This window comes from Lissotriton vulgaris, chromosome 1_1, assembly GCF_964263255.1.
Source record: "Lissotriton vulgaris chromosome 1_1, aLisVul1.2, whole genome shotgun sequence".
In the NCBI taxonomy this organism is placed as follows: Eukaryota; Metazoa; Chordata; class Amphibia; order Caudata; family Salamandridae; genus Lissotriton; species Lissotriton vulgaris.
Window position 1 is genome coordinate 1,102,109,315 of NC_141685.1, and position 12,092 is coordinate 1,102,121,406.

The 12,092-nt window shown below is 45.6% G+C and overlaps 1 protein-coding gene across 1 annotated transcript in view; it reads left to right on the plus strand.

The window, feature by feature from the left end:
• The window catches only part of LOC147748679 (A.superbus venom factor 1-like), a 1,557,217-nt gene that overhangs the window by 1,364,422 nt on the left and 180,703 nt on the right, over positions 1–12,092 (plus strand). The window contains exons 35-37 of the mRNA XM_086963549.1: positions 3,288–3,377; positions 3,479–3,584; positions 5,208–5,297. Coding sequence (XP_086819675.1) covers positions 3,288–3,377; positions 3,479–3,584; positions 5,208–5,297 — 286 coding nt within the window. The remainder of the gene's footprint in view (positions 1–3,287; positions 3,378–3,478; positions 3,585–5,207; positions 5,298–12,092) is intronic.

Sequence of the window (12,092 nt, forward strand, 5' to 3'; positions counted from 1 at the left end):
TCACCCCTTTGTCATTATGGACAATAATCTTTTTCGAGTCAGCTACTTCTATTACCTGACCTCCCTCCAAACGTGTTGATATCATACTACGTTTTGGGGGAGGGTGTGAGTCCTCTCCCGTCTCGCTGTGAACACTTAAAATTGTTTGATCATCCATGATCTGTATACATCCATTCTGCCCGCTCCTACAATTACCATCCTTTTGATTTACTGTGGGCCTAATAATGTCCTCTTTTTCCACTACATCGCCCTCCTCCCCCTTGTGTTAATGTTTCCTCCACCATGTGAATTTGTTTTTCCAGGGCTCCCATAGCCCCCGTGAGGTAGGTCAAGAGTGATTGCTGCCCTGCTCCCTTCTGGTCCGATGTTACATGGCTCAATTTTTGTTTTGACATCCTAACGATAACAGAAGTGAAGTTGAGAGCTACACCACAATCTCAAAGTACTCACAACAAAGGTCCACCGTCACGCAATATAGTTCTGGGAGGCAAGTCTCAGAGGGGTGGCTCGGCCTGGCCTCCCCCAGCCCCTGACGGCCACAGACGGGCCGCCCTTTGCCCGAGCTTAGCCCGGCGCGTGCCTGCGCGCGTCCCCCGGGCGGGAACAAGCATGTTAGCTAAATACTCCCAGTGGAGATGAGGGAGGGGCTGGCTCTCCACGCAGTGCCCCGCTGTCTCCTGGGGCTTGCTATCCGACAGCCTGCCACAAGCGCTGACCCCCTGCTTCATACACAGCAACGCGGCGTCTCCCGCGAAGCGGGAGGCGCAAGGAGTATTTCAAATGCCTGGTGGAGATGAGGGAGGGACTGGCTTTCCACGCAGTGCCCCGCTGTCTCCCGGGGCTTGCTGTCCGGCTGCCTGCCACAAGCGCTGAACCATGCTTCACACACAGCAACGCAGCGTCTCCTGCGAAGAGGGAGGCGCAAGGAGTATTTCAAATGCCCAGTGGAGATGAGGGAGGGGCTGGATCTCCACGCAGTGCCCCGCTGTCTCCTGGGGCTAGCTGTCCGGCTGCCTGCCACAAGCGCTGACCCCCTGCTTCACACATAGCAACGCGGCGTCTCCGGAACACAGATATATTCCAAGAGTAACGGCAAAGATATTACAGCAGCGTAGCTCCGAAACTGACATTGCACGCTTAAAATACTCGTTTAGAGAAACCAACGCTTATTCAAAACATTTTGTGCATGGGATTGCCTAGCCCAGTGGACATATCTTTAGTACCTGACCTCTACATACAATGGTTAAATAGTACTGTTGATAAACTTAAGAAGAATTTGGTAATGACTCTCATGACCCAATGTCAAGTCCTATGCGTTACTTGGGGTAGGGCAAAGGCGAATTTATGAGGCCAACTTACTTCTATTAGCTTTGTTTCGGCATAGCGCTGTAAGTCCAATCAATTCCAGATCGCGTGTGAATGCCGGTTGCTCGGAAGCTTATTTTAAACAACTTCCGGGTTACATGGTTTTTTGATTCAAAACAGGAACAACTTTATTCGTGTCCTCACCTCCTTGTGGTGCAAGTGTGTGGTGCTCTAAAGGGAATATTACGTAGATTTCTTCAATTAAAAAATAAAGTAACTTTATTGTTGTCCTCATTACTTATCCGTACATAAGACTCCAAATTACATTTAAGAACAGAGCCAATTTCAAGTGTTTATCTGCATTAGTTATTTCATGCAGTCAAATCAGACTCGTATTTAACCCTGCATTAATTTGCCGCTCTTCAAGGCTGGGTTGCCATCCCAACTGGGTGGGTCAGTACATATCAAAGTCCGACCTGCTTCTTACTTAATATTTATACCCAAAACATGTGGATGCAGATTATAATAAATATTGAGCTCATATCACAGTGCGGTTGAGGAATTTTAGGTGCTTATCGCCATTTGTTATTTCTCCTTATTCATGCATTCAAAAATCGAATGCCTTGAAAAGTGGATCTCTCAAAAAGCATTTGATTAAAAGAGTGCCAATAGTTCCTATTCCATGCATCTGGTTAAAGGACTAAAACCTTCCTTCTACTGTTGTAAGAACAGATTGTTAGTGGTGTTCTATTAGAAGTATTAGTGTGTTGACTAGAAGTGTGTTTATTGGTTGAGTCTCCATTGGCGTGAAAATTCAAGGCGTCCATGCCTAAAGGTCCCATGGATAAATCATATAGAAGATAAAAAATTGCTTGCTAGAAAGAATACACAAGCTAGCTCATCGGACTGTAATCCAGAAGAGATGAAGGGAGCTCACAAATTGTGTAACTGTCAGTTTATTAAGGCCGTTTTGTACAGCGTTGAATTTGACAATAAAAAACGCCTCTCACTGGCTTACAGTCCTCCCCTCCTCTGTCATTTGGTTCAATAGATGAAATAACTATCCATTTCAAATCCATTTCTGTATGTTTGTTTTCCAACCAATGTGTGACCAAAGGTGCTGTAATTATACGTTTTCGAATCCACGATTTGTGTTGACAAATCCGCTGAGTTTTCGCTGAGTTTTCGCAATGTAAAGTTTGTTACATGGGCTGATTATTCCATACACAACATTTTTAGTTTTGCAGTTTGTAAATGTATTGTGTTTCCAGTTGTATGAGTCATGTGTGAACAGGTTGCCTTCAATTGTCTGGTTGCAGCAGACACATGTCCCGCATTTATGATGTCCTTGTATCGGAGGTAAACTGAGGTAATGGCGCATATCTAATTTAGGTGAAGGTTTTGGTAATCCCGAACGAATTTGTTGATTTCTGAGGCTTTTCTTTTATTTTTTAAAGCAAATAATGGTTTCTTAAAGATTTATCCCAGTTCGAAATTATGTGCCAATTTTGGTTAATGATTCTTTTTAATTGATTTGATCATGTGAAGATTGTCAGCACCAGTGCTTGCAACATCCTGCCACAAGGTGGTGCTGTCTAGGTAATTTAGAGATGACCGCAACAACAGTTAATTATCAATGCTATATTCATTAAAAATGACTACTACTACCTGCCTCCCAATCCATTCTTATAGCTTTGGGGGCCTGAAATTATCTGAAATGTCACACTTGTAGGAGTGAGACGTTTAGTGTTTGTGTTGTTACTATCATTGGCAGTGCTGGGAGGGGCAATATATGGTGGAAGCTGCAGTGGCCTCTGGACAACAGTCCAGGCACTTATGTTTTTTACAAATTAAGCAATGTAGAGTATTACCTTGTTTCTTACATTCATTATGATTGGAAGTGCTTTGTGTAGGAGGGACTTGAGGCAAGAATTAGGTGGGTCAAAGAGGGATTTAACTGTTACATTAATTGTTATGTTTAGCTTTCAGAGCCAGTGGACAGATATATTTCCAAGTTTGAAATAGAAGAAGGACTGTCAGATAAAAGAAATCTGATCATCTATTTAGATAAGGTAAGGATTCTTATGCTTAAGTTAAATTCTTATACTTTCTTCAGTAATGGTACCTATTTCATTCCACTCTCCCATCTGAGTATTTTTTGCTTTCTCTTTAGGTTTCACACAAGGAAATTTACTGTTTTTCATTTAAAGTCCACAAATATTTCCAAGTTGGTCTGATTCAGCCAGCCGCTGTCACTGTGTATGGATTTTATTCTCGAGGTAATCAAAATAGAATCTCTCTTTATAATATTAGTAAAAGCATGGGCTGAAGAAGGGTTAACAACTCATGCCATGGCAGCTCCCTAGCCTCTTAACCACTCTTAAATTTGGGGTCAAACTCATCTACAATTACTGGCACATCAATAATTGGAAAAAGGTTGTTGTCACCCAGATTCACAAATCTTGGATTGGAGAAGGCATACATTTTCGTCTGAAGGACACAGTAGAATGTTAATTTTTATCAGATCCACTTCAAATCCCACAGGCAAAAATATGTTTGTCCGAGAAGAAACATATTTTGCTAAATCACCATGAAATATGATTATGTTGCCTTCCCTTTCCTATATTAGGAAGCTTTTAGTTCTACTGTACTTCTGCTTTTCTCTAAAATAAATTGTATATGTTTCAAAGGTGTGAAAGTATCCGCAAATTGTTTGTGAGTTCTCCTGCTCCTAAACATATCAATTGCTTTTCTGCGTGAGCACCTTAGAGTTCTTACACTACAAATGCCTCAGTTTGTACCATAGGGAGTGTGGGCTCTGGATATTTAACAATTCTGTCCAGGTCTTGTGCAGTTCAAAGCCCTGGGGAGGCAGGAAATAGAGCAAATACGTTATATTGGTGGTAACTCTAATGGCATGAAAATGTTTGTTCTAACTTTATATGATAAACTGCAATATTCTACTTTTTAAAAACATTAGGGGCCCCATTACGATGCCCATCGGATGAGTGTCTGACCATCATCGTGCTGGAAATGGCACTGCCTGACAAGGAGTCGGCGGTCCCTCTTCACTAATTAGGATGCTACCGCCTTCACGGCGGTTGGAAAATGCATATTTTCTGTTGCGCCTTGTGCTGTGGGCTGCCACACAAGCCGCAATAGTAAATATGCACTTTTTAAGCATTCATGCACTGTGTTGCAGGCACCATGCGTTGCCTGCCACACAATGCAGGGATGTTTAGGGAGACACCACAAGTGCCCCCAGGCCACATAGTGGAGGGCCTGGGGAGGAGGGAGCCCTGCTAGGGATCCCCAAAGTCACTTTCCGCCTGCCTAAAGGGCAGGCTGAAAGCGATATTTTAATCCAGACAGCAGAGCAGAGGCTGGTTCCAGGGCCATTTGGGGTTTACTTTTCCGACCGCCGCCCTGACAGGCTCTGTGAGACCGTCAGAAGCAGAGCGGAATTCCCCTGCGGGTTTCCCTCCAACTCCCAGTATTGTAATACGGCTGTAAGACGGAAACCTCTGATGTCGAGCGGAGAGCCTCCGACGAGCTGTTAGATGGCTTTCAGCCCAACATCATATGAGGCCAAAGTATTTACGAAAACTAGAAATAGGCGTTTCAGTATACCCAATTTTGAAAAAATATTCATTTGTATATAGGCTATATTGTGAAATGAATACCATTATGTCTACTTGGTCCCTCAGTTCTTTTCAATAGGTTATTTACATTCAGAAGTATATTTAGTTCAAATGTTCTCTTCTTCCTTAACCCACCCATCATGCCTTTTGTTCTATGCCTGCTAAGCCTTATTGCTTCCAACAAGTAGTCTTAAAACTACTGTGAATTCATATTGAACAAATAATTGCATTTAATACACATCACTTTGTGATTCCATTTAGAGAACCGCTGTACAAAATTCTATCATCCAGACAAGGAGAGTGGGCTTTTCAGCAAAATATGCCAAGGAGAAGTTTGCCGATGCGCTGAAGGTAATGTTTTCTGATCCAACGGTAATCATGAGCTTCCATCATGTGATTGTTTCCTAACTCTTTATTGTTTTGTATATCTTTTTTATTTGCTTTTAACATTTTACCAAGCACGGATCATTTGTTATAACATAATATTATTTACAGAGTTGTCATTTTTCATAAATCTTTCTACTTTGAATTTTTTTCTCAGGTTTTCAGGTTTTAAAGTCTATATTTCGATAATAAAATCATAAAAGACATTTCTTTTTTAAAAAAACGTGAAGTTTTGGACATGCAGATTATTATAAAGAGTTGGTATTACAGCAAACACAATTATAGTTTCAAATACTGTATACAAATTCGAATTTCATGAAATTCATACATATAGAGTATAACATTGTTTTAAAATTACAATTAAACAACCTGACAATACAAAGACAAACCTGACCTAGAAATTAAAAAAGATTAAAAAGGTTGGAATTAAGAACATTGGAATTAAAAAAGAGACAGGATCTTAATCATTTCTGCTTACTTCTCGTTCTGATCACCCATGCCCACCCCAAGAATTTGGCTACGCTCACAACAATTACATCAGAGGTGTTAGTTCTAAGTGCCCAAATAGCCTCAGCACACCATTTGTATTTAAGTCGCTGGCAAAGGGGTTTTATCCATTTACTTCGAGGGGCTTGATAAATCGAACAGGCAAATAGAAAATGACCCACACTCTCTTTGTGTCCCGGGCACCAAGGGCAATATTCACTCACTCCATTAGACCAGTTTTTAGTGAACGAATTCAAGGGCAAGGATCCCACACGAAACTGGTGGTAAAGTTTCTTGTCAAGTGGCCTAGTGATAATGTCCCAATAGTTCTCTAGGAAGGGATCCAACTTGTGAGTCAGGAACCTTCCTGTTAAACTAGCGGAGCCAGAAGCAATGACCAAAGCTTGACGAACAGAGGCCCAATAAAGTGCCTTGTACTCCTGTTTTGATGGAAAAATATTAGATCCCGGGGAAACCCACAACTGTTCAAGGCCCATTTCAACCAGGATCGATTTTACTGCACGCAGCCATGGAATACCACCGGACCCCCAAATTGATCTTACTTCTGCAAGCTCATTAGCAAAAAGACTAAGGTCAAGAGAGGTCCAAATACGTCTCCAAAAAGCCAGCAGTCTGTACCTTGCCATTTCGTTTATTGGGTTACAACCCATATCCAGACAGAGTGGTTTGGATGGAGAGGATTGGGGTAGACCTACAAGTTTCCCCATGAACTTGCACTGCGTTTTCACCAGGGTAGAGAGGTCCATATGTCCCCAAAGATCTGCCCCATACAAAATTGCAGCGTTAACCTTGGTGGTATAGATCCGAAGTGCAGGTTTAACTCGTTTGGTAAGGGACCTTTTTTGCTCTTGTAGGAGACAACCCGTGAGACACGCAAATTTTAAATGTAGTGTGTCCACCTGCGCTTTCCAACGGAGACGATAGTCCACGGTTACTCCCAAATAGGTCATAACCTCGACTTGTTCCAAACTCTCTCCATTCATAGTCACTGCACTCCTTAGGGGATGACTCCTGGTGAGCACCATAAATTTCGTTTTGCTCACAATAATCTTAAGATCATTGATGCGCCAGAACTCCTCAAAGCGGTCCAGTGCTAACTGTAGACCGCTGCAGGTCTTAGAGAGGAGTAATGTGTCATCAGCGAAGATGAGCATAGGAAACCTGGTCCCCCCCAGAGTGGGTGCATCAGTGGGGGTACTAGCAAAAAACGTAACCACTTGATCGATGAACAATAGAAAGAGCGTGGGCGCCAGTATGCACCCCTGACGGACGCCCCGTGTTACGGGGAAGCAGTCCGTCACCTGTCCTTGGCCTCCCCACCTAACCCTTGCAAAATTGCCCTCGTGTAATCTGACAATCAGATCTAATAATTCTATTGGCAATCCCAGGTCTCTATGAACAGACCAAAGTTTGGCCCTTGGCACCAAGTCGAAGGCCGACTTTAGATCGATAAACGCGGCATAGATAGTTCCACCGCCCAGCAGCACCACCTTCCAGTAGATCAGACAAAATCTGAAAATCTGATTGATGGTACTTGTACCAGATCTGAAGCCGGCCTGCATTGGGGACAAAATACCCTCTAGCTCCATCCAGCCCTGAACTCTTGCAAGGACCATCCTTGCTATGCACTTTTGGAATGAGTCTATAAGGCTAATCGGGCGGTAATTCCCTGGGTTCGAACGATCACCTTTTTTAAAAATTGGGAGAATCTCAGCCCCCTTCCATGACACGAGGATCCTGGCCCCCTTAGCAATAGTGTTTGCGATCCTGGTTATGTAGGGAACCCAAAGTTGGGGATTGTTTTTATATAGATCAGCTGGGATTAGATCCATCCCCGGTGCTTTCCCCCGCTGGGTCAGGCCAAGTGCAATCTCGGTCTCCTGTTCTGTAAAAGTCAGCTCTTCTGTATGGACAAACATAGTTTGTAACCTGGGTAAGCCTGTAGTGGATTCTAAATTCAAATCCTTGAATTGACTGGAGTAGAACTCCACCCAGGCTTCTGCGGATACATGGTTAGTAGGTATTTGGGAGTCGGGATTTCTGCCCCACTTTACAATTTCCCAGAACTTAATCTGGTTATTGGAAGTGCAGGCATCCAGAAGGTCAGACCAATAATTATCTTCCCACTCTCTTTTTGCTTCCCACTGGATTTTTTTATACTGTGCCCTGGTTTCCTTTATGTCACTCAAAATCCTGGACTTAACTGCTTTCACTAATCTGCTGTGGGCCTCCCTACATTGCTTGTTATACCATTTCTGCCGGGAGGTATGCACCTTTGGGGTGCCTTTGGTTGGCGGCAGCGTTAGAAGGAACTTAAGCTGGGCGAAGCATTGTTCATGAAGTTCACAAATATTATCAATATCACCCCTAGTGGTGACAAGGGTCGAAATGTCGTTAGCAGTCTTGGAAACCACATTCGTAATGCTGTCCAGAATAGTCTCATCCCCCACAATCCTTGTCCATTTGAGCCTTCTTCTATCGTTGGTCAGGATAGTGTCCCCTGTCGAGTGAAAAACTGGTGGAATCCTTCCACATGCACCCGGAAGTCTCAGGCTAAGTGACAAAGGATTATGATCGCTTTAAGGGCGGGGTACTACCTCCATGTCTATCAGAAGTGGCCAATATTCCATCTTCAACAAGATATAATCTATACAGCTTTTCCTTAGCCCATTATCAAAGGTGGAATTGCCTCCCTGATCAGAGGCAGTGTGGCCATTTGTAGCTCTTAGCCCCCAATTCAGGCACAAGCCCATCCAATGTAGAGCTGCCTCAGTTCCTTTTGTGATTTTATCAACGGACAGTTCTGGGATCTTCCAAACCACATCCTCTGCTAACCCCCAATTATCCCCTACAGCATAAAGGGGCTCAAAAGTACAGTTGAAATCCACAGCTAGGACAAGTATCTTGTCTCTCCCTATCCCTTCAAGATATGTGTCCACAAAGTCTACAATGCTAGGGCAGCGGCCACCCAGTTGGCCTCGTGCATAGATATTAATGACTATGAGATCCTGGTAGCCGTCCTTGCTTAATTTAATGCCCAAGAGATCTGGGTGATCCGCAAATATTTCAGTTGGATGGTATACTATTGCCTGCTTAACCCATGTCACGAGCCCTCCTGGTGCCCGGCCCTTGCTGCCGCTTATAGCTGGTTTGTAAAAATGTAAAAACCCGTCCCTATGAATTGGATCCCGTGCCCAGGTTTCTTGAAATAATAAAACATCAAATGTATCAATATATTCTAACCAATCCTCAGAATCCATCCGCCCCTTAATCCCTGCCACATTCCAAGAAGCTAATTTGAGTGTTTCCTGTATTGTTGTTACGCTACGTGGCCCACTCCGGTCCACTGCCATGGGCGCAGCTAAGCTCACTTGATGACTCTCCACCCTAGTCGCATCTTGAGCTATTACCATCTTGCTAGTGTCCCCCTGCTCGAACCCCACCCCACCTGCACCTTCTATCACACCCCCTGTGGGTATTTCAGAACTCTCCCCTGAATCCAGCACCTCCATTCTCTCTTTCCCAACAACCCCCTGAGGCATCTCCAAACCAGCTCCGTCTGCCTCGCTCACCCGATTCTTCATAACCTTTTCATTCCCTGCAACCGGGTAGAGTCAATCAATGGCCTCCAGGCCAGAGAGGGGCTCAAAGCGGTTAAACAATAATGGGTACTGCGGGAGGTAGGGTGTTCTATCAGCTTGGTGCCTCCTGACTGGCAATCTTGAGGGTAGATGTCTCGGGGGAAACTCACAGAATCGTCTTGGATAAAAATAGCCAAGACCTAAGGTCTGCACATCCCCCAGTCTTGCAAACCTTGCTTCCCTACGTAAGAAATCTACCACCCAGGGATCTTTAAAAGATATAATAATACAATCCCCCTCTAAGTCCTTACTGCCGTGGCCCACCCATTCAACTCTTCTCACAAACAAAATTTCAGTCGAGGATGATGGGTGAAGGGGGCGATTTTTGTTTAACCAAAATACCACTTTGTTACGAAGGTCCCCATAAGATTCGTTGGCACCCTCCCTAAGTTGTGCTACACCAGTTAAAACTATTGTGTGCCGGGTTGCTTCAGGGGGTAGGTCTGTGCGAGGGTGAGCCTGCTTGTTAGGTTTCCCTAAGGTGGTGGTAGAGTTCATGCTCACTTTAACTGCCTGCCCTGGGGTAGATTGAGACGATGTACTAGGAGCACCCTTTGCACGGTCTTGCGGCCGTTGGGGATTAGATTTGGAGGTGGCCTTCTTTGGCACCTGCAACAAAGAGCCTACAACCGGAGTACAATCCTTAACCCTAGAGGATCCCCCCGCCACTGAATCTTTATTTGTTTTAGGGTCAGGATAATTTAATGCTAAGCCAGTGGTCACGGAGGTTACTGTTTTACCAGTTGATGCAATTTTCTGGCCCTTTGTGTTGATCGTAGAGGAACAAGGATTCCCCACAACATTTTTGGGGCTAATAAACTTATGTAGTAAACCAGTATTAGTATTTACAATGGACTCCAGTGCATCCAATTTAGAGGTCATCAAACTTGTTCTCTCAAGTACAGGAAGTAAAAGAGTTTTAATCATAGTCTCCATTTTTACCAATAAGCCTTCATCACTACTAAAACAGGTTGGACATGGGTCAGAGGAACCAAAGGGGATATGGGAGGGGCGTAATGGATCTATTGGTACCAGGGCAGGACAAAGGATAGGAAGGGCCTCGGGGTTTGGGGCGCTAGTGAGGGCCAGATCAATAGTCTTTGGTATCTTGTGAGCTCCCCCCCCTGGTGGGCCAGACGCCTTTTCCTTTTGCTAGGTACAATTCTCAACGGGTCCTCGTCACCTAGTGAGCCCGACTCAGAATTGCTGGCCAAGAGCACACTTTCATTTTCATTTTCATTTCCCCTGCTATCTTGGGTATCATCCAGATGCGAATCAGTTTCCCCCACGGAGGGTGGGATGCCCTCCCCTTCCCCCTCGCGGTGCACCTCTGCTGTAACCAAATGTAGACTGTTACTCGGGGCTTGTGCAACGGGGCTGGGTATTATTGCCAACCTACCCAGAGAGGAACGCTTCCCACTAACTAGGTCAATAGAAAGCCTTTTCTCGGCCATCGCTATCTCTTTTTCTAAGATCCCAGTAGCTCGGGTAATGAATGCGTCTAATGGACCGGAGACCACCCCCTTAGCAGTCTGCAATTGTACTGTACGTTCCTTACCGGAGCGTAGAGGCATTGCAGTTTTAATTAGTACTATAACAATAACAAAATTATACTAACACCAATAATAATGTATACAAAATTAACCAGGGGGAATGGCCCAACCCAACCTCACCCGACCACGGACGGCCACAGACTGTCCCGCCCTTGTCCCGGGCTTCTCCCGGGACGCTCCCACGCGCTCCCGCGCAGCGGAAGTAGACACCACTATTGTAGGTTAAGTGTGATGCACAGGGGGTGGGGCTAACAAGGAGAGCGGGCCAGGTGATCTAAATTGGCCAGGCAGGGACTACTGGGAGATGTAGTCCCTGCAGAACGCTCGCAGCCCTGAGCAGATGCCCCAACACTCCTCTGTCAACACAGCAGCTCCACAGATTCCCCGGCGGCTTCCCCTGCAAAGCGGGACCCGCGAAGCGGGTCCGGCGAGCAGTGGTGTAGAAGCAGGTCAGCAGCCCAGAACCAGGAGTCCAAGAGCAAAGGTCCTAGTAGCACGAAGTCCAATCCAGCAAAGGGTCCCACAGGTGAGAGGCAGGGAGTCTCTTTTACACGATCTGTGCACAGGGGGCGGGGATAACAGGGAGAGCGGGCCAGGTGATCTAAATTGGCCAAGCAGGGACTACTGGGAGATGTAGTCCCTGCAGAACGCTCGCAGCCCTGAGCAGATGCCCCAACACTCCTCTGTCAACACAGCAGCTCCACATATTCCCCGGTGGCTTCCCCTGCGAAGCGGGACCCGCGAAGCGGGTCCGGCGAGCATTGGTGTAGAAGCAGGTCAGCAGCCCAGAACCAGGAGTCCAAGAGCAAAGGTCCTAGTAGCACGAAGTCCAATCCAGCAAAGGGTCCCACAGGTGAGAGGCAGGGAGTTTCTTTTACATGATCTGTGCACAGGGGGCGGGGCTAACAGGGAGAGCGGGCCAGGTGATCTAAATTGGCCAGGCAGGGACTACTGGGAGATGTAGTCCCTGCAGAACGCTCGCAGCCCTGAGCAGATGCCCCCACACTCCTCTGTCAACACATCAGCTCTACAGATTCCCTGGCGGCTTCCCCTGCGAAGCG